Below are 19,631 nucleotides of genomic sequence, written 5' to 3' on the forward strand. Positions count from 1 at the left end.
AATTAGTTAGTAAAATCAGCTAATACAATTAGTTAATACAATCAGCTAATATGCTAATACAATCATCTACCAACTAATACACTCAGCTAATAGCTATCCGCTAATTGCCAAACAAGGCCATATAATTTGGCGAGATACGGATGATAAATGCGTTTAAAACGTACTTTATGGACTCCTTTTAGCTCATTTTGATCCTCTTTCTTCCCTTTCTTCCCTCTTTCTTCTCCCTTTCCCCTTCTAATATTGTAGTTGTAGTGGTAACCTTTGTACTCCCAAAAATAGTATAGTGAAGTTTTGTCTCTAGATATCGAGACCGTAGTTTTTCCCTAGTTTAAGAAGATTTCCACGTAAAATTCTTGTATGTTGTTTTTAGATATTTTCGTACTTAATATTTCTTCCCGTTATTGTGTTTTATCTATTAATCGTTTTCCAACCCATTCTTAATTTATTAGGGTTTTTATCATACCTAACTAACTACCTAATAGAACAAATTCATTTCTTGAAATTAAAAACAAGAAGACATTGGCACGCCTTCCTCTCTCTTATTTCCTCTGTTAGCATTCTTTTTCCTCTCTCTTATTTCCTCTGTTTTGTCAACAAACAACAGTCACAACGTAAACTTTTTTTTGCTCTCTTTTTCTCTGTTAACAGTCACAACTCCCAAGTTCATATAACAGTCCTTGCATTTACGTTGCCAGCGTAGAGGTAATGCTGCTTTTTTTTTCAAAAATTTGTTTATCAATTTATGGACTTCCTCAGTTTTTGATTTTAGATGTTGTTGTGAAATTGAAATTAATGTTGTGAAATTTGAAATTGTGAAATTGACATTAATGTTGTGAATGAGATTAGTTAATTTCAAAATTTGAAATTAGAAATTGTGAAATTGAATTGAGGGACCATGGAATTAATCTCTAATAATAACGTGTTTACTGTATAAATGCTAGATTTGGATGATGAAAAACAAAAGCTTAGAATTTTTTTGGAAGGAAGGTGGAGGAAAATCACAAAAGACTTCAATTTCATCTTCTCCAAAATCGAAGGAACCTCTAATTGAAGAAAATAACCGTGAGGAAACTAACCATGACGTCCCTCCAATCCAAGAGGAAAGCGAGGATGAATTTACGCCTCAAAGTAGTTTTAGAACTAATACTTCAAGTGTCGTATATGATGTTGATCTTCTACCACATGATCCGGGAACTAGGAGACCAATTTCATCATATCCTTCTAATGATCGAGAGGCTGTGAGAAGAGGATACATTGCTAAAAAGCCTTGTCAACCACGTACACATGATTTTCCTCAAAGGGAATTAGGAGGTATGCGTCGCTTTAGTGTTTCTTGGTTTGACAAGTACGATTGGCTTGAATATAGTATTGAGAAAGATGCGGCTTTTTGTTTTGTTTGTTACCTGTTCAAAGATAAAACTAGTTGTGTGGGGGGTGATAGTTTTGTTAATGGAGGATTTAGGAGTTGGAATAAACCCGAAAGATTTGAGAAACATATTGGGAGTGTTGGTAGCGGCCATAACCAAGCTCAAGAGAAATATAATTTTTTCATAAACTCGAAAACATCAATCACTCGATTTTTTCAATGAGGTGAAATGGAGTTGTGGACTTCTTTTAATCTTCTCAGTTCTTTGAGAAAAAGTTGGTTAGACTTGCTGAATTTTATAAAAAGAAGTTCTTAACCAATAATTTGGTTACTCTTTGTTTTGCACTTGAACTTTCTATCGATGACATGTGAAATGAGGAAATGTTCCACGAAGAGAAAGATCTTAGTGAGCTTTTGGTGAGTTTTCTGCTTGTTGCGGCTGAGAATATTACATATGAACTAGTCTACTTGCTTTTAAGACTAAATATTGATTCTTTTTGTGGCAACCGTAAGTATGGAAAGAGTATTTCCTCGATGACTATTGTGAAGAACAAGTTGTGAAATAGTGTAGGTGATTAACTTTTGAATGATTGTTTAGTCACTTCAATTCAGAGGAATTTTTTTTTTTTTTGCAAGTTAATGATGATGTAATAAATCGCTTATAATTTATGAAAGGTCATCAGTTGAACTTGTAATTTTTTAATTACTTGGAACTTATGTATATCCGTTGCTTTGAATGGTTGATTGGCTATTGCCATTGTATTTTGAGTCGTAATTGAATCTAGCATAGAACTTTGTTTCGTTAAATGTTTATCTTATCCGTACCATAATCCCATAATTCCTAGAGAACTCATAATGGTTGGTCCTTGGTTAAGACAAGAGCACAAAGACCATACTTGAGTCCACCCTCACCATTGTGGGGTGTTGAGGCATGTATGCATGTATGGGGAAGAAAGGATGGGTGTTCACTGCTATGCCAACCCATCTATTTCCCTCTCATACTTTAAGTATATCCTTACCATATACTCTCTTTCTTATCCAATTTATTTTTTATATTCTACACTCTCCTCACTTGCGATGACAATTTCTCGATGCCTGAAATTCAAGGACCAACCTCGCCATTGTGGGAAAAAAAAGTGTGGTTTAGGCGAGGGTTGAGACAAAATTAGTGGAATCTATACTAACATATTAAAAAACATTCATAAACAAGGAACGATGTCGCGTGACGCTTTCCCTTACAATGTTTTTCATGTAATTTACATTCAATAAAAAAATAAGAAATTAAATTATATAAGATTTGATCCCGTGACTTTAAGCTTATATACTAAAGTATAACATCTATTTTGTTACGAAAGAAGTATAAGCAAGAATTCGACACTACTTTCCTTTTTATTTATGCGATCACATAGTACCAAACATCATTCTCGACCACTTTCCTCCAGCATATTATCACACTATTGGATACTAAATTTGTTGTATCTTACTTAGGTCGTTTTAGCTATTTGTTAGAATTATAGGTTCATCTTTTGGTAGTTATCGTGCTTCCATCTGGAAAAGTTGCTAAAGTTGTTGTCCCTGAAGGATAGGAGATCTTGCAAGCCTGTTTATTATACCCCTATTGACACAAAAAGGTTAATGTCACTAGTTAACATCACTACATTATTTAATTGCATCGGTTATATACTTACACATTAATGTAAAATTCAAAAACCATATTGTATTATATTTTTTATAATTAATTATATATTTACGTATTTGTACTCTTTTGAAAACGAGGGTTATATTAATCAATCATCCATATAATAATTTACTATGTGGAAAACTTAAATGAAACTGAAAAATTATTTCACGAGCACAATCTAATGCATGTAACACTTTATTTTTACTTATCTCAAGTGTTTGATTTAACACTTCGAATTCACATTGTTAAATGATCCATAACATTTGCCCAAGTGTACAACTAGTTTATATCTTATACTACATTTTCGGACCTCTTAAATATAGTCTTCATCTATTCTCCTATCTCTCATCCTCAATTACTGTTTAATTTTAATAAGATACTCCAATTCAAATGGTGGTGTATGTCCTTGCACCCGCTTTTTCAATATTTTGGATATTACTTATTTATACGGAATACTATAGTACTTATACGAATCTATATAGTAAATTTAAGTGGGTAGAACTATGTCATTTTCGAGATGAAAATTTGAATCTTAATTCAACCACTGTTGAAGAATTGAACTTGAATTAACTTGATAAGTTCAAAAAGTAATATCGCAAGTACTTGTTGTCGGTTGTTAGCATAGACTTTGTAAATACGGGTTGATCCACAAGGAGAGGATTTATATAGATTAATATTCAGTGATTTAACTATTTCAGGAAAAAAGATTGTCATAGGATTAATAATTAATGCTAAAATAAACTAAATCGAAAATGGATGTAAATCAAATAATTAAAAACCTAGGACATTCGTTATGTCCACCATGGTCCATGCTTTTACCAATTCAATCAATACAATACTATTCAATCAATACAAGGATTAAGGGATGAGTAACTAGAGTCTTTCGTTGATCCTATAGTCGGGTCTTGACACTTTCATATCAATATATGAACTACACTCGCTAACATAATAAGAGCTAGCAATTGTAACAAGCCTCTAACGAGTACGATCTTTCGATTCTAAATCTTATTAGCTATAACTCATGGTAGATCAATCAATACAATACTATTCAATAAATACAAGGATTAAGGGATGAGTAACTAGAGTCTTTCGTTGATCCTATAGTCGGGTCTTGACACTTTCATATCAATATATGAACTACACTCGCTAACATAATAAGAGCTAGCCACTGTAACAAGCCTCTAACGAGTACGATCTTTCGATTCTAAATGTATTGCGCAATTACATGAATTAAACAATGATAATAAATCAATAGGAATTACTCCAGTCTTAATCCAAATATTGAAAAATTTTAAATCATAACCAAAGAGGTATAAACATGGCTTCCCTCACTTATCCCTAGAAATAGACTACTTATTCATAATATTAAATAACATAATAAACACAATCATAGTAAAGGAATTTATCAAATTAAACTAAGTAAGAAGTAATACCGAATAATTGAAAAACAATGGAAGCGAAATCAACGATCTTTATGATCCCAAAAGTAAAGAGTGCCCACAAAACTAGAGAGAAAATTATGTGTTTTTGACCTAATAAACGAGGAATAAAAGATAGTTCAATCGAAATTAGTACAATCTTATATATATTGTGTGGAAAAACTACGAAAAAAACACTAAAATAACTCATCCCGATAAACCGCCTGATGAGGCGACGATGATCTATTTCTATGACTTTAGTAGTTCAGTTGGAAAATCATCCGGTCAACCAAGCAAGTTCACCCAGTTGGGCTCGCAAGTAGTTTTGGGGTCTCTTTCGCCCAGTCAACCGGGCCAAATGCGCATAAATGGACTTAGCTCTCCTGATTGGGCCAAACCGACCAATCGACCTAGGAAGAGCTTTTCTCAAGCTTTTGACGCATATTCTTCCTCTAAGCCTTTTGTAGGACTTCCAAGATTTGCTATAGGCCACATGTGAAGGTTGGACTTACCTTTCGTAGCTCAAATTAAGGTCTTACATGCATAACCTGCACAATTATAGTTCAAGAACGGAAACAAGTCCAATCATATCAAATCACAAAAATACGAGATCAAAAGAACTCAAAACTGTACTCAATGCAAGGGAATGAGGATGAAGATGAAAACTCTATATAATATAGACACTTCATAACTCAATTAAGAAATGCATCAAAAAGACTTAATAATAATATCAGTCCACTTATTCTATTTTCAATTCGTTTCGTATATTCTTGTTGTCGTTTAAGTTTAATTTTTTTTTTTAGGGATCGTTTAAGTTTAACTTTTGTTAAGAGGAAGTAAGCACTTTATTAGTTTACTCATTAGAGCATTAGGCAAAACAACACCAAAAAGGGAAAATAAAACTCTCATTGGAAACAAGTCGAACCCTAGTTTAAACTTCCAAAGTCGAAACATTCAACAAAACTCATCTACTTTCACAACTCTTATACATTGAACATGAACCCCACCACCACCACCACTACCACCACTACCACCAACCCTCTCTCCCCACCTCCCCCCTCCACCTCAGAAACGACCAACAACACCACCACCACCTTAACCGACACCACACCCACCACTTTAACCGGCACCACACCACCCACCATCACCACCAACAACAACAATGCAACCTCCGACGACGTCTCCACCCCATCAAACCCACTCTCACCTCCTCAACCCGACGATGACACAACCACCACCACCTCCGAAATACCCATCATCCCAAAACGCCGTCGCAAGCGTAAACACTACCAAGGCACAATTTCCATGGTTCTCCGTCCTCACTCCGCTACTCGTTCTTCTTCCTCTCTCCTCGAAACACTCTCTCTCTCCCTCCCTCGTCGCCGCCGTCGCATCTCCGACCTCTCCAAAGAATCCCCTCCCCTCGATATCGACGCCCTCATCGCTATTTCCGTCGGTTTTCCCGTCGACTCACTTACCGAGGAAGAAATCGACGCTTCCGTTGTTCCCACTCTAGGTAGCACCGACCAGTCTCACTACATAAGTGTCAGAAACCTTATACTGTCGAAGTGGAGGTCTAATGTTTCCTCTCTCATCACGCGGGATCACGTGATGGAGTCAGTCCCCATTGAGAAGCGTCCCTTTGTTGATGCTGCATTTAGGTTTCTTGATGATCATGGGTATGTCAATTTTGGACTTACCCCTGAGATCAAGACAAAGAAAATGTGTGATAATAATTGTAGTTTTGGTGCTAATGTTGTTGTTGTTGGGGCGGGGTTGGCGGGACTTTGTTGCGCCCGCCAGCTTCGGTCCATGGGGTGTAAGGTTGTTGTTATTGAAGGACGGGGGCGGCCTGGTGGGCGGGTTCGCACTCGAAAGATGAGTAGTGATAAGGAAGGAGTTGTAGGTGCTGCTGATTTGGGTGGCAGTGTATTGACAGGGATTAATGGGAATCCACTTGGGGTATTGGCGAGGCAATTGGAGTTTCCACTTCATAAGGTGAGGGATTTGTGTCCTCTTTATTTGCCAAATGGAAAATCAGTTGATTCTGAGGTTGATTCTAAAGTTGAGACTGCTTTTAATAAGTTATTAGATAGGGTTTGTAAGCTTAGGCAGGTTATGATGGAGGAAATGAAATGTGTAGATGTGTCATTAGGAACTGCATTAGAAGCTTTTAGGAAGGTTTTTAATGTTGGTGAGGGTAATGATCCACAGGAGAAAATGTTGTTGAATTGGCATTTAGCTAATTTAGAGTATGCTAATGCTTCATTGATGTCGAATTTGTCCATGGCGTTTTGGGATCAGGATGACCCTTATGAGATGGGTGGGGATCACTGTTTTATTCCAGGTGGGAATGAGAGGTTTATTCGCGCTTTGGCAGAGGATTTGCCCATCTTTTACAATCGCACAGTGGAGAGCATTAGGTATGGGGACGACGGGGTGTTGGTTTATGCAGGTGGGCAGGAGTTTCGGGCTGATATGGTTCTTTGTACTGTCCCGTTAGGAGTTTTAAAGAGGGGAGATATTGAGTTTGTGCCTCCTCTACCTCAGAAGAAGAGGGATGCAATTGATAGATTAGGGTTTGGGCTGTTAAATAAGGTTGCAATGTTGTTCCCATATAATTTTTGGGGAGGGGAGATTGATACCTTTGGGCATTTGTCGGAAGATCCTTCGAGGAGGGGTGAGTTCTTCTTGTTCTATAGCTACTATTCGGTGTCTGGTGGTCCGCTTCTTGTAGCTCTTGTTGCTGGTGAGGCAGCGATTGAGTTCGAGAAGGTATCTCCTGTGGAATCATTGGAGAGGGTAATGGATATCTTGAGAGGGATATTTCACCCAAAAGGAGTGGATGTTCCTGACCCTGTTCAGGCAGTTTGCACTCGATGGGGTCAAGACCGCTTCACTTATGGATCATACTCATATGTTGCAATTGGGGCATCCGGTGATGATTATGATATTCTTGCAGAAAGTATCGGAAATGGGCGGGTTTTCTTTGCTGGAGAGGCAACAAACAGGCAATATCCGGCTACAATGCATGGTGCTTTCCTTAGTGGGATGAGAGAGGCTGCCAATATATTGAAGGCTGCCAAAAGGAGATCATTGATTCCAACCAATAAGGCAGATGATGTTAGTTCAGAGGATATTGAGGATTTGAGTCGATTATTCTTGAAACCCGACTTACAATTTGGGAGCTTTTCTGTTTTATTTAATCCGACATCAGATGATCTTGAATCTCATTCACTGTTGAGGGTTGAGTTTGGTGGCGAGAAACTTGAAACTGGTGCTCTGTATTTGTATGGTCTGCTTTCAAGGTGTCAAGCCTTTGAGCTGAGCAAGTTGCAAAGCGATGTCGATAGGTTAAGTATATTGAATCAGAAGTTCAATGTGCGATTAGTAGGCGAAAGAGGATTATGCTCTGCTGCAGAATCACTTATTGCAGCTGTTAGAGCAAAGGCATGCTCTAAGGAAGGATCAGATGGTAAGAAGTAACAACTGTAAGTTATAAACAACTGACATAGAAAGTTTATTGCTGTACATTAGTGTTTCTAGGATGAATTGCATATTACTTTTATTAGATTAAGCAAATTCTTATGTTAGGATAGAAAATTTATGGGCATTAAGCTGACCAATTTGTTTTGGTGTTGTGACTAACCTGTTGGTTGCTGATGGCTATCGAATCCGACGTTGTGAAATTCACCGATCAATGGCCTTTCCTACTTATTAACCCCTTTGTTATTTTTCTATTGCAGAATTTTAATGTTGCCAATACACAACTTTAACTATTAATATTTTCAATTACCTTCTACTAAAAGAAATTATACAAAAATTTGATATATTGAAAATATATTGAGACGAATTAACGAGGATATTGAGTGAATAGCGTAAAAATCCAATTGTTGCAATAGAAAAAGAAGGGTTGCTATTTGACGCTCTAATATTTCCTACTAACGCTCTAAATACAGCATTTTTATATCGTATATTCATACCTCCATTTTTTTTTTCTCTCTTTCCCCTCCCCCTTTTCCTTCACCACCATTGGAGCCGTCACCACCAACACCACACCAACACTGCCGCCACCACCACTAGTTCATTGAAGATTCATATAACACAGCTTCATTTTTCTTTCTCCCCTTCTTTCACTTCCCATTCCTTTCTTCCACACCACCACCGACACATCAAAACTTGTGTCTCCGTCGTTGTACCACCATTACCACCACCACACATCACAACTACCATCACGGCCCCACAGTGCTAGACCACTGACGAGGAGACTGATTTTTTTAAAAAGCGCTCCATTAAAGGGTGAGGCGCTTGCCATGGACACCTTTTTTTTTGAATTTTTTTTAAAAGAAAATTATGGAGAGTCGTCTCACCTTGTGGTGGAGCGTTTGCCATGGACGCCTCCCTTTTTTTTACTGTGAATGAAGAAGAGAGAAGAAGGGTGTGGGTGATAATGTGGTGGGGTTACGGCGGTGGCGGTGTGTCGGTACTGGTGCCCAGTGGATATGTGGAAGAAGATGGGAGGGAAAGTGAATGAAGAATGAGAAAATTTAAAAATGAGAAAATACGGTATATTATTCGTATTTAGGACGTTACTAGAAATTTTAGGGCGTCATTTAATAACTAAAAAAATGGATGAAATTGTACATAATATGAATGTATTATCTTTTATCTCTATTATATAAGGGAAGAGGAGAACAATGGTGTCCTCTTTGAAATGCCTATTTTGTCCCCTTCCCTTTCTAAATTACAAAAGGAATGTCAAAATCAAAAATCGACACTCAAAGAAAACTACCGAAAATTAATTTACAACACTCACTCACAAATCACTTAAAAGAAGAAACTTTACAAATCACTTATACAATCGAAAAAATCACGTTATACAAATCACGCAAATCACTCAAATAATCAGGAAATTTTATTAAAACTTAAAATTAACACATAAACTAAAACTAATAACCTGGAATGTCATTAAATACAAAAATATTTATAAAAATTTACTTACAAATCATTACTCTAAATAATCATTCACAATTACATACTCACAAAAGTTACCTATAAACACAAGTCTGAGAAAAACATAAGATTTCGACGGCGATATCACACATTCATCCATCAGCAATTTGCGAACTTCCAAAAAGGTACATAATTTTTTTATGTAGTTAAAAAAATGGAGATGATAACAATGAGTTCAAAAGGGCCTTTATACAATCAGGCTTAAATTTAATTCATTTTCGTATAAAATAAATTTAATTTTTTCTAAAAAAAATGTCAATATTAATATTTTTACCCAAAACTTTTGCAAAAAATCCATGTTCATAAATAAACTTTGAAAACCAAAACAATATCAAACTTCATCTGAACAACTTTTGCAAAAATTCATTTTAGAAAAAAAAAAACTACATTAATTTGCGAAAAGTAACAATTTTTGTTTTTCTAAAATAAATTCCAATATCAAATTGTCTATGAATAATTTAAAATTTCATTTCAAATATAATCGAAGCTCAAAGTGTTAAAATTTTGAAAACGACAAAATTTAAAATAATGAAAATTTTAAATATCAATGTGTGAAAACAGAATTTAGAAGTTAGACAAGGAAAAAATAAGTGAATTTAATTTTTACTTTTCGGTTACAATTTTGGGATCATGGATCAAATTTTACCCCTGCTAATACCTAAAAACGGTAAAATTTGTGTTTTAAAAAAAATGAGGCACGCATCATGGAGAAAGGCTTGGTAACCAACGGTTTGAGTCCAAAAAAGACTCAAACACTCAAAATAAAACACAATGGTACCATTATAACCTGACGTTGGTATCAAATTGTTATCAGGACTGGTACCAAGGTATCAATATTTTCGGAGAATGGTACCATTATAACCTAGCATGGGTATCAAGCAATTGTCAGCCACACGCGAGTAAAATCTTCCAACGCATAAAATGACCAAATTACTCCCGTTTGAGTCCCCTAAGAGACTCAAACGGTTGGTTGCCAAGACAAACTCCGCATCATGTGCGTAAATTGCTAGTTCCATCTAGCGTCCACTGACCATACCACTACGCCTCAGGTGTTTATAAAGCAAGCTGTTTTGTCTGTTTCAAGAATGCTATTTTCCACTATGCAAATTACTTTATGATTATGACATGACATGACATCCTTGCATTAAAGAAAGTATTTTCCACTGTAATTCGAGAAAGTATCCAAGGACTGATCATGATCGCTTGGAGTTGATTGGCATATGTTTAGAGATGAAAACGGTAGGATCTGTTTGTGACACCTAATTATCATAACTTATGGCAATCAATCCTGATTACAACTCATAAATTTACTCCTTTTTTCTATTGAGAGGTGAGTCACATCTACAATATGAATGCAAAATTTGGAAATCAGATCTATTTGAATATAAGATGGTTTAATTAATATCTCTTGTATAGCTATTTTCTCAGAATTCTTCTCGAGGGGCTAACTATATTAATAGCTGATTTAAGGTAGTTGCTAACTTGCTACTACATTTTTGAAAAAAAGGTTTTCTAGCAATTGATGGGTGAACATACTAGGGTTGTTATTTATTTAGAGTTCTCGCTGTTCTTTGAGGAATGAGATTTTCAAAGCTCACTTCTTGTCTCGGGAGATGTCTCGAATTATTAACCAATATGTATTTGAAGTTTTAGATCAAAAACTTGAGTGAAGTGATTTTCCAATTCCCTTTAAATAACCGATGCAATTCAATGGTGTAGTAGTGTTAACTATGGAGCCATGGAGGTGATAAAGATTTGAAGAACTTATTTTTGATATAAGAGAACTGTAAAGTAGGACACACTATTATTAACATTAGTTTAATGATTATTAATATACTTCCCCCATTCCTTTTTCCTTGCAACGTATCTAATCACAAAATGCTACATCTCTCTCCTCAATCCTCACCTCCTCAAACCCCCTGCCATGGCTGCCAACTCCCTACCCCATCAACAACCTCCACCATCATCGCCACCCCATCAACAACCTCCACCACCACCTTAGTTTTTCGACGGCAACCATTTTTTCCGACGCTTTCGTTTTTGATAACCTGCATCTCCGTTTGCTCAAGTCTCCCACATTATGGTCGTATTCGACCATTAAAAGCTCCAAATCTTGAACTTTTATGGTTAAATTCGGCCATCAAAGCTCCGAAAAATGGTTCGAATTTTGTTGTTTTCGGTGATTTTCTCTCCTCCCTCTTCTCTCACCATGGCCAACGAAATCGAAGTTTTTAGTAGCGCCAGTTTTAAATGGATTGGTTGAAGTTATGACTTGGTTAGTGGGGGCGAGAGAGATTGCGTCGGTTAAGTGTTTAACAGTGTCGGCATAAATGTCGGATGAAAACGCGGCGTTTCCTTTGGCTTTTGCTTCGTCTGCCATTGAAGAGAGATAGAGAGGGGGAGATAGGAAGACGAGAGAGTTTGCTTTATGGGGAAGGTGAAGGGGTTCTTGTTGCGGTCGTGGTCGAGTGGTAGTGTAGGCTGAGTGCGATGGTGGCGGTAGCTGGGTATGGGAGGGTACGACGAGCCAAAATAATGTAATTGGTGATGGTGGCGATTTGTTTCATTGTATGGCTAAGAGCCTAAGATTAGAGTTTGAGATATGTAATTAACTTGGGTAAGTGATGGGAGTACAATCCCTTTCACCTTCTCTCATCTTTCTTAAAATTGTTCGACTCGTAAGTTGCAAGTAAAAAAAAATCGAGGAAGTATTTATTTATATTTAATTGTTTTAAAAACAGAAATATTATTTTGTCTTCAAACAATTAATTTTCCTACAAAAAGCAACATGAGATTGTAGACTAGTTGGTTAATGCATTTGTAATTTGAATGAGAGGTTATGGGTACAAATTCAATATTCTAAAAGTATATATACGGAGATGAATCTAACAATAAATAGTTGGTGGTGAGTAAATAGTGTAAAAATTCAAATATTGTAATAAAAAAAGAACGAAAAAGTGGTGCATAACAGGAAGGTATGATCTTTTATTCCATCCAGGTAGTGGTGTCAAAAACAGATCTGACCGCTGGGTCAACCTGATTCTGACCTGACTTGAACCTGGTTCGACCTGTGAGGGTCAGTCCTCAGACCTGACCGAAACCTGACCTGGGATTACCCAGACCTGACCGGCACCTCTGGCAAGATTATATGTTGACCTGACCAGACAGACCTGCATTAAAACTCAAACCCGACAATACTTAACCAGATATTACTAAAATTCAATTACTTTTTTATATCTATAAAATCATTTAATATATAAATTTATAAATTTTGTTATACTTAATAATTAATTAAATAAAAAAATAAATTATATTTAATTTAAGAGTTAAACTTGAAATATCATTTACTTGTTTATATTATCTATAATTATCTAATGTCCCCATTTTCAAATAATATCAAAAAATATCTTATTAAATCCTATACACCAAATTTATTATTCCATTTTAATATTCTACTAAATTTTCCTCATTTTTCTACCAAATTATCCAATTTTAATATTCTACTAAATAATATCTCACATGCTCGTAACACTATACTAAACAACAACATATGAGCTCATAAAAAATCTGCAATTATAATAAATTATATTAAAAAAATCAAAGTTTAGTGAAATTAAATAAAAAACACACAAAAGAATAAATGTGAAATTATATAAATGTGAAATTATATGAAATTACATAAAAGTCAATAAATCTGGGGACAAAATTGAACATATTACACAAAAACAAAATTAATCAACACAAAAATTAACAAATCAAACTAAAAAATCGAAAAAAACTTGAACAAAACTAGATCTGGCCGACAAGTGAAGACTGACGACGACAAGTGAAGACGACGACAAGTGAAGACTGACGACGACGACGACAAGTGAAGACTGACGACGGCGAGCGACGAGAGAAGACCGAAGGCGACGAGCGAAGACGACGACGACGACGAGCGAAGACGAGTGAAGACCGACGACGAGCGAAGACGATTGAAGACCGACGACGAGCGAAGACGAGTGAAGACAATTTTGTCAATGTGCAGCAGCGAGAATGATTCAACAAGGATGATGAGAGGCGAAGGAACACATTGGTTGTGGAGGATGAGAGAGGCTAGAAGACGAGAGTGAGAGATGAGAGAGAAAGAGCATCGAAAAAGGATGAAGGACAAAGCAATGGAACGAATGAGCAGCAATGGAATAGCAGCACAATGGAAGAAGCAGAGAAATAGGATTTTTAGGTTTAGAATTAGATGAGAGATAGTAGAAGTTAATAGGATAGGAGAAGATCGACGGTTCATATTGTTTTATGACATGTATCAACGGTTAATATCCATGATCTGTGTGCTCTATGTTATTTTCTTGTGTGCCATTGATTATGATGATCTAACGGTTTAGATTTTGCTCATTAGATGAATTTGGATTTTGCCTTAAGAAAACAAATAATCCTACCAAATTATTATTCATAACAACTAATCTTCATGCTCCACATCCCTAAACCCCAAATCTCATACCTTATAACCCCATTTTCAAATAATAATATAATTATTTATAGTAGTAATCTCATATCCACTAATTGATCTATATTTGTAGTTAATATATAATACTCATTATTATTATCATTAGTTATATGTTAGAGCATATTAAGAGTTTATACTCATTAATAATCAATCGCGTAATTAGTTAGAATGATTCCAATATATTATATCGTATTAAAGTATTTAAGTCTACTGATAAAATAGTTTGTTTATAGTCACTATATAGTATTACAAAGTTAAGAATGATTCCAATTCATTATATCCATTTGTATTACTTTGTGTTTACACTAATGTATACTAGCTAGAAATGTAATACATTGATGTATACACTATCTATACATTGACATATAGTCGAAATGCAATACATTAATCTCTAAACTAATCTAGTTTATATGGGGTAATATAGGATGTAATTTACTATTATTAGTATTGTGCAACATATGAACCCGCGTTATAATCACGTAGGCGGTAGACCTCATATAGTCATATGAACCGTCGTTGTAAATCTATGAATGTATGATTATCATTTGTTATTGTTATTGTTATTGTTATTGTTATTGTTATTGTTATTGTTATTGTTATTGTTATTGTTATTGTTATTGTTAATGTTATTGTTATTGTTATTGTTATTGTTATTGTTATTGTTATTGTTATTGTTATTGTTATTATTCCTCTTCGTTTATGTATTACTATAATAATAAATCCTTTATATGAAATTTGGAACTGATCTTGTACTCGTTATTATTGTCGTTGGTTATGAATTATGATATATAATATTAAAACATATGAAGAGTCGCCTCTACTCCTTTACTCATTAGGGTGGTTTTACGCAGTTGATTAGTCGAAATAAGAGTTAACTAAGAGAATACACTAACATCACGATAATCAATATAGTGTTTTTATTGGTTTTTCGTTATTATCCACATATTAATCGCACACACACATATGTATGTATATGTTGATCTTAATACTTTTATTAATACGATTCATTTATATATATATATACAAAGTTAAGAGAAGACCACACACACACATGTGTGTGTGTATATATATATATATATATATATATATATATATATATATATATATATATATATCGATCTTAATACTTTATTAATATGATTCATATGCAAAATACATAACAAAATCAAGATGATCCGATCAGGAGTTACCCGAAGTTGAATTGGCGTTCAACAGCGAATGGACCCGATGTTTCACAATAATCGAACTAAGATGAGTAAGATCATTACTAATTCAACCCGAGTACATTTCACTTAACTCAACCGCACATGGAACCTAAATACGATATTCGCAAACCCGGCTAAAAAAATGTCAAAGGGCAATTATACCCGAGAATGGATCGACTTGTAAACGGAATGTTCAGACCTGTCCGGCACCCGGAAATCCAATGATTCAAATGTGTTCGACCCAGTTGAACAAAACCTGACCAGTCATGACCTGGGGCACTGACAATCAGAATCCTGACCTGTCCGGGTATGACCTGGTTCGCCGTGGGTATACCCAGAACCTGTTTACTAACCTGTTTTGACACCACTACATCCAGGCCTCAACTTAGCCTTTAGGTGCTTTATAAACCAAGCTGTTTTTGTTTGTTTCTAATAATTTCTGCAAGAACACTATTTTCTGCTATGCAAATTTCTTTCGAGAATTGTTAAATATCGTCCCACAATTACTTAAAATCTTTCCGGGATCATCAAACATTTTCAACTTTACACTTCCCTTTTTTTCTTTTCCATAGCCACACCTCCAATCACACGACCACCACCGAGGCCACGTACACCACCAACTAAACCACACACAACCACCAACAAAACTAAAAAAAAAAAATCAGTCGTGTCCACCGCGGAAACGCCCGGCCTACACGTTTCCGCTAAGGTGGAAATGTCTTCCTTGGACGTTTCCGCCAAGGTGGAAACGTCTTTTGTGGACGTTTCCACCAAGCGTCTGCCCTAGACGTTTCCGCCAAGGTGGAAACGTCCCAGGCCGAATGTTTCGGCAGTGAACGCGACTGTATTTTTTTTGGGTTTTTGCGACTTGCTCGTGGTGGCTTGCACGGGGATGGGGGATGCTGGTGGGGGTGGGGGAGGGTGGGGGTGTTGGTGGGTGGTGGTGGCAGGCTATGCAGCACAGGTACTTCTCCGGGGTGTCGATTCCCGTACCGGGGACGGGGATTTTACGGGTACGTCAGAAATACGTCCCCGGCGCGTCTCTAAATAATGGGGACGGTGAGCCATGTGGGGACGACTAGGGTTTCTTGACGGGGACGTCTTGGGGACGGTTGAAGTAACTTTAGAGGCATCCCCTTGCTTTTCCAGCAAACAAAGCACCAGCAGCTACGATGGCATTAGAGAAGGATGAACTCGTGAGTCTCAGTTGTATTTGAGTTTGAGAGAGGGGAAAAGAGAGAGGAGAGAGGGGTAAGTAATAGTTGTTGGATGTATCACGTGATTTCATTTAAACAAAAGTACTCATAGTTGTTGGTTGTTGCCAGCTGGTTTCCTCTTCCTTTTTTACCCTTTTTTTTAATACTCTCTTTTTTAGATTTTTACCCCCTAACTTTACCGAGTTTGTCTTGTAAAAGACCGTCTATTTTTAAATTAAAATTAGGCAATGATAAGCCCAATATTAAAAAGAGAATTAGCCCAATAGTGACTAGGTTAATTTCTTTCGATGACTAGTTTAATCCATTTAGTTACTAGGTTTACTTTTATATTAAAATTAGACGGTCTCTTTTAATAATTTTTGAACTTTACCATGATATTAAAAAAGTACAACAATATTTATCCATTTTTACTTTGAGAATTTGTCTCTTTAACTCATCAAAAATAAAGTAATTTTGCAGTTTTATTTTTTTGCCCAATCCTTGCCGTACCAGTTTTTCGAATATTTGATTGCCGTTTTTCGTCCCCGTACTCGTACTTGTACCCGTCTCCGTATCCGTTTTTGTGCTACCTAGGTGGCAAGAGGTGGCTGGTGGTGGGGGTTATGGTTTTGGGAAAAAAATGAAAAAGGTTAAAAATGTAATTTCAACTTTTTTTTTTTGGACGATTTTATGTAATTTTGAAACGGTGAATAGAAGTTCTGATTTTTTTTCTATGATTATGACATCCTTGCAAACCGTATTGGAAAAGCTTTAGTTTGTCTATAATTCCAGAAAGTATCCATGGAGTGATCATGGTCGTATAGACCATAGAGTATAGAGTATGATTGGCATATGATCAGACATTTAGCGATCAAAGCGGTAAGATCTATTGTCTGTGATTATTATCTGTTCAAGTCTTTAATTATGACACCTAATTATCATTAACTTATGGCAATCCTGATTACAAGTCACAAATTTACTCTTATTTCTAATGAGTGGTGAGGCACATTTACAGTATGAATGCAAAATCTGAAATCGAATCTATCTGAACATAAACTGGTTTAGTTAATTAGATCTATAAAGCTAAGAAGACAGGACTGAGATGTGGTGAGGCATGATGATTATGAACAGAGTTGGGACTTGGGATCACTATGTTCTACTGCTATTCCTGTCTCAGTCGAAGAATTTAATAACTAAACTATGGAACTGCCGTTGTTTTTGTATCTTGATGTTTGAAGCTCGGCTCGATTCGATCTTAGCTCGTTGTGGCTCGACTCAAGACGTTAATGAGCCAAGCTGAGTTATGAAAAGCTTGACTCGAAAAGCTCAACTCGAAAAGCTCGTAAACCGGCTTGGTTACTTTTTTATATATGGAAATAATGTATTGTGTATGTATACGTAAATATATTTATTCTAAATATTACACAATAATAAGTTAATAGTTTTATTGTCAAAGAATAAATACAAAAAAAAGTATTTAAAAGAAGAAATATAAAGAAGACGAATAAACTAAAGATAATTAGGTCAAGCTTGTTTGTGAGCAGTTTGATAACGGCTCGGCCAACACTTGGTCAAAGCTCGACTCGGTTGCACTTCATTTGGTCATGTTTCGAGCTCGACTCGAGTTTGATAAAATTAAATGAATACGAGCTGAGCTAATGAGTTTGGGCTTGACGATAAGCACCCCTACCCGTCACCCCCACCATTAGAGAAGGTTAGCTCACTCTTCATTGGCTTGCTCAACGTTCACACATCTCCCAAGAGACGGGAAAGAAATAGGGAGTTGATAATGGTGAATTTTCAGTTCTTGAACCAGTGAAAGTGCGAACTGTGAAACCCACCAACATTAGATCATATTAAAAAAATTCAAGTAGCATTTTATGGTGATTTAAGTACAAAAAACAGTCTGAAAAATATGAGGATAAAATCAAATCTCAAAACGATTGTAGAGTTCTTAATTTTTTTTTATTTTAGTTCATCGAATATAAAACCAAAACTTTTTATACTTTTCCTTTGATTATTTCGACCAAAACAACTAATCTAATTAAGTTTAGGGTTAAATAATTTCATCAATCACCCAATTAGAAAAAAAAATGATAGGTGGGTGACCGTTTTAGATCTGGTCAAGGTTAAATATTTTCATCCATCACCTATTTATCACCTGACCTGTAATAAATTTAATATTATACTATAAATTAAATACATATCAAATTATTAGTATATACAAATGATTAATAGTAGTTTTAGCCAAATGAAATTAAAATTAAAAGATTACTTACATACATATTACATTTGAACTAGGAAGTTGTGTAATCATTAACATTTGAAAATTGAGTTATTTTAATAATATATAATATCTTTTTTGTGGTCGTATATGTTTGCAGTACATTTTAATTTTTTACCCGAGAATCACACTATCAATTAGATTCACATGTGGATGATGGATTTTGGGTGACGAATGAATCGTGTTTCAAATGGATTTGGTGGAGCGGATTACACCGGATGACGGATGAGGGTGATGATCCACTCAATCAAAACGTGGTCTGTTGATAATTGACATTGCTACTTTGGAGTAGCTTAAAGAGACAAAATAGATAAGAGAGACCGAAAGCTCTTTCAAAAGTCATACTTCCTCCGTTTCTTTTTACTTGCAACGGTTTGACTTTTATACTATTCACCAACTCTACTTAGTTTATGTTTGGTGATTTATAGTTAAAGAAAAACATATTCATGCGGGATCTTGTTAGATTCGTCTGAATGTATATTTTCCGAATATATACTTTTTATAATTTTTATTTATCGGTAATTAAACTTATTGATGGTTAAAATTATGCATTGGCAAGCGTGAAAGTCAAACTGTTGCACGTAAAAAGAAACAGAGGAAGTATACCATTATGAAGTATACTCTATTGTTATAAGGATGATGTCCGTATATTTGTGAGTTGTGACATTAACCTTCTACCACCGCCAATAATTTAAATCCTCCGTTAGCTAGTGTACTATAGAATCCCCTCAAAAAAAAAAAAAAAAGTGTACTATAGAAATTGGGGGACCTAGCCCATATGATGATGTCTTATGTCATGTCATTATAGTGATACTATTACTATAGGCAGATATTATCCTAACACAGGAAATAAACTGTTAAAACAACGTGATTAGCTAGGGCTTCCCTTGCTATAAATATGCTTTGCAGAATTGTAATGCATCACTAAGTAATCAAGAGAGGCACAAATTAAAGTATTTCTAGT

General features: G+C 35.6%; 1 protein-coding gene and 2 long non-coding RNA genes across 3 annotated transcripts; all 3 read left to right on the forward strand.

The window, feature by feature from the left end:
• Nucleotides 1–473: 473 nt before the first annotated feature.
• On the forward strand, nt 474–2,169 carry LOC125493465 (uncharacterized). Its single transcript, XR_007270039.1, has 2 exons — nt 474–705; nt 945–2,169. It is a non-coding gene; the product is annotated as an uncharacterized LOC125493465 (long non-coding RNA).
• A 3,169-nt stretch (nt 2,170–5,338) lies between these two features.
• Nucleotides 5,339–8,200, forward strand: LOC104904045 (lysine-specific histone demethylase 1 homolog 1). Its single transcript, XM_048636329.2, has one exon. It carries the CDS (start codon nt 5,465–5,467, stop codon nt 7,952–7,954), a length of 2,490 nt encoding a protein of 829 aa, XP_048492286.1. The 5' UTR covers nt 5,339–5,464; the 3' UTR covers nt 7,955–8,200.
• A 1,846-nt stretch (nt 8,201–10,046) lies between these two features.
• LOC125493288 (uncharacterized) lies at nt 10,047–16,511 on the forward strand. The gene is made up of 2 exons (XR_007269802.2): nt 10,047–12,479; nt 15,565–16,511. It is a non-coding gene; the product is annotated as an uncharacterized LOC125493288 (long non-coding RNA).
• The last annotated feature ends 3,120 nt before the right edge of the window (nt 16,512–19,631 follow it).

This window comes from Beta vulgaris, chromosome 9 (assembly GCF_026745355.1).
Source record: "Beta vulgaris subsp. vulgaris cultivar EL10 chromosome 9, EL10.2, whole genome shotgun sequence".
NCBI classification, from domain to species: domain Eukaryota; kingdom Viridiplantae; phylum Streptophyta; class Magnoliopsida; order Caryophyllales; family Amaranthaceae; genus Beta; species Beta vulgaris.

Bases quoted from the DNA above. Each gene is read 5' to 3' on its own strand.
- LOC104904045 (XM_048636329.2), top strand. From the start codon at position 5,465: ATGAACCCCACCACCACCACCACTACCACCACTACCACCAACCCTCTC.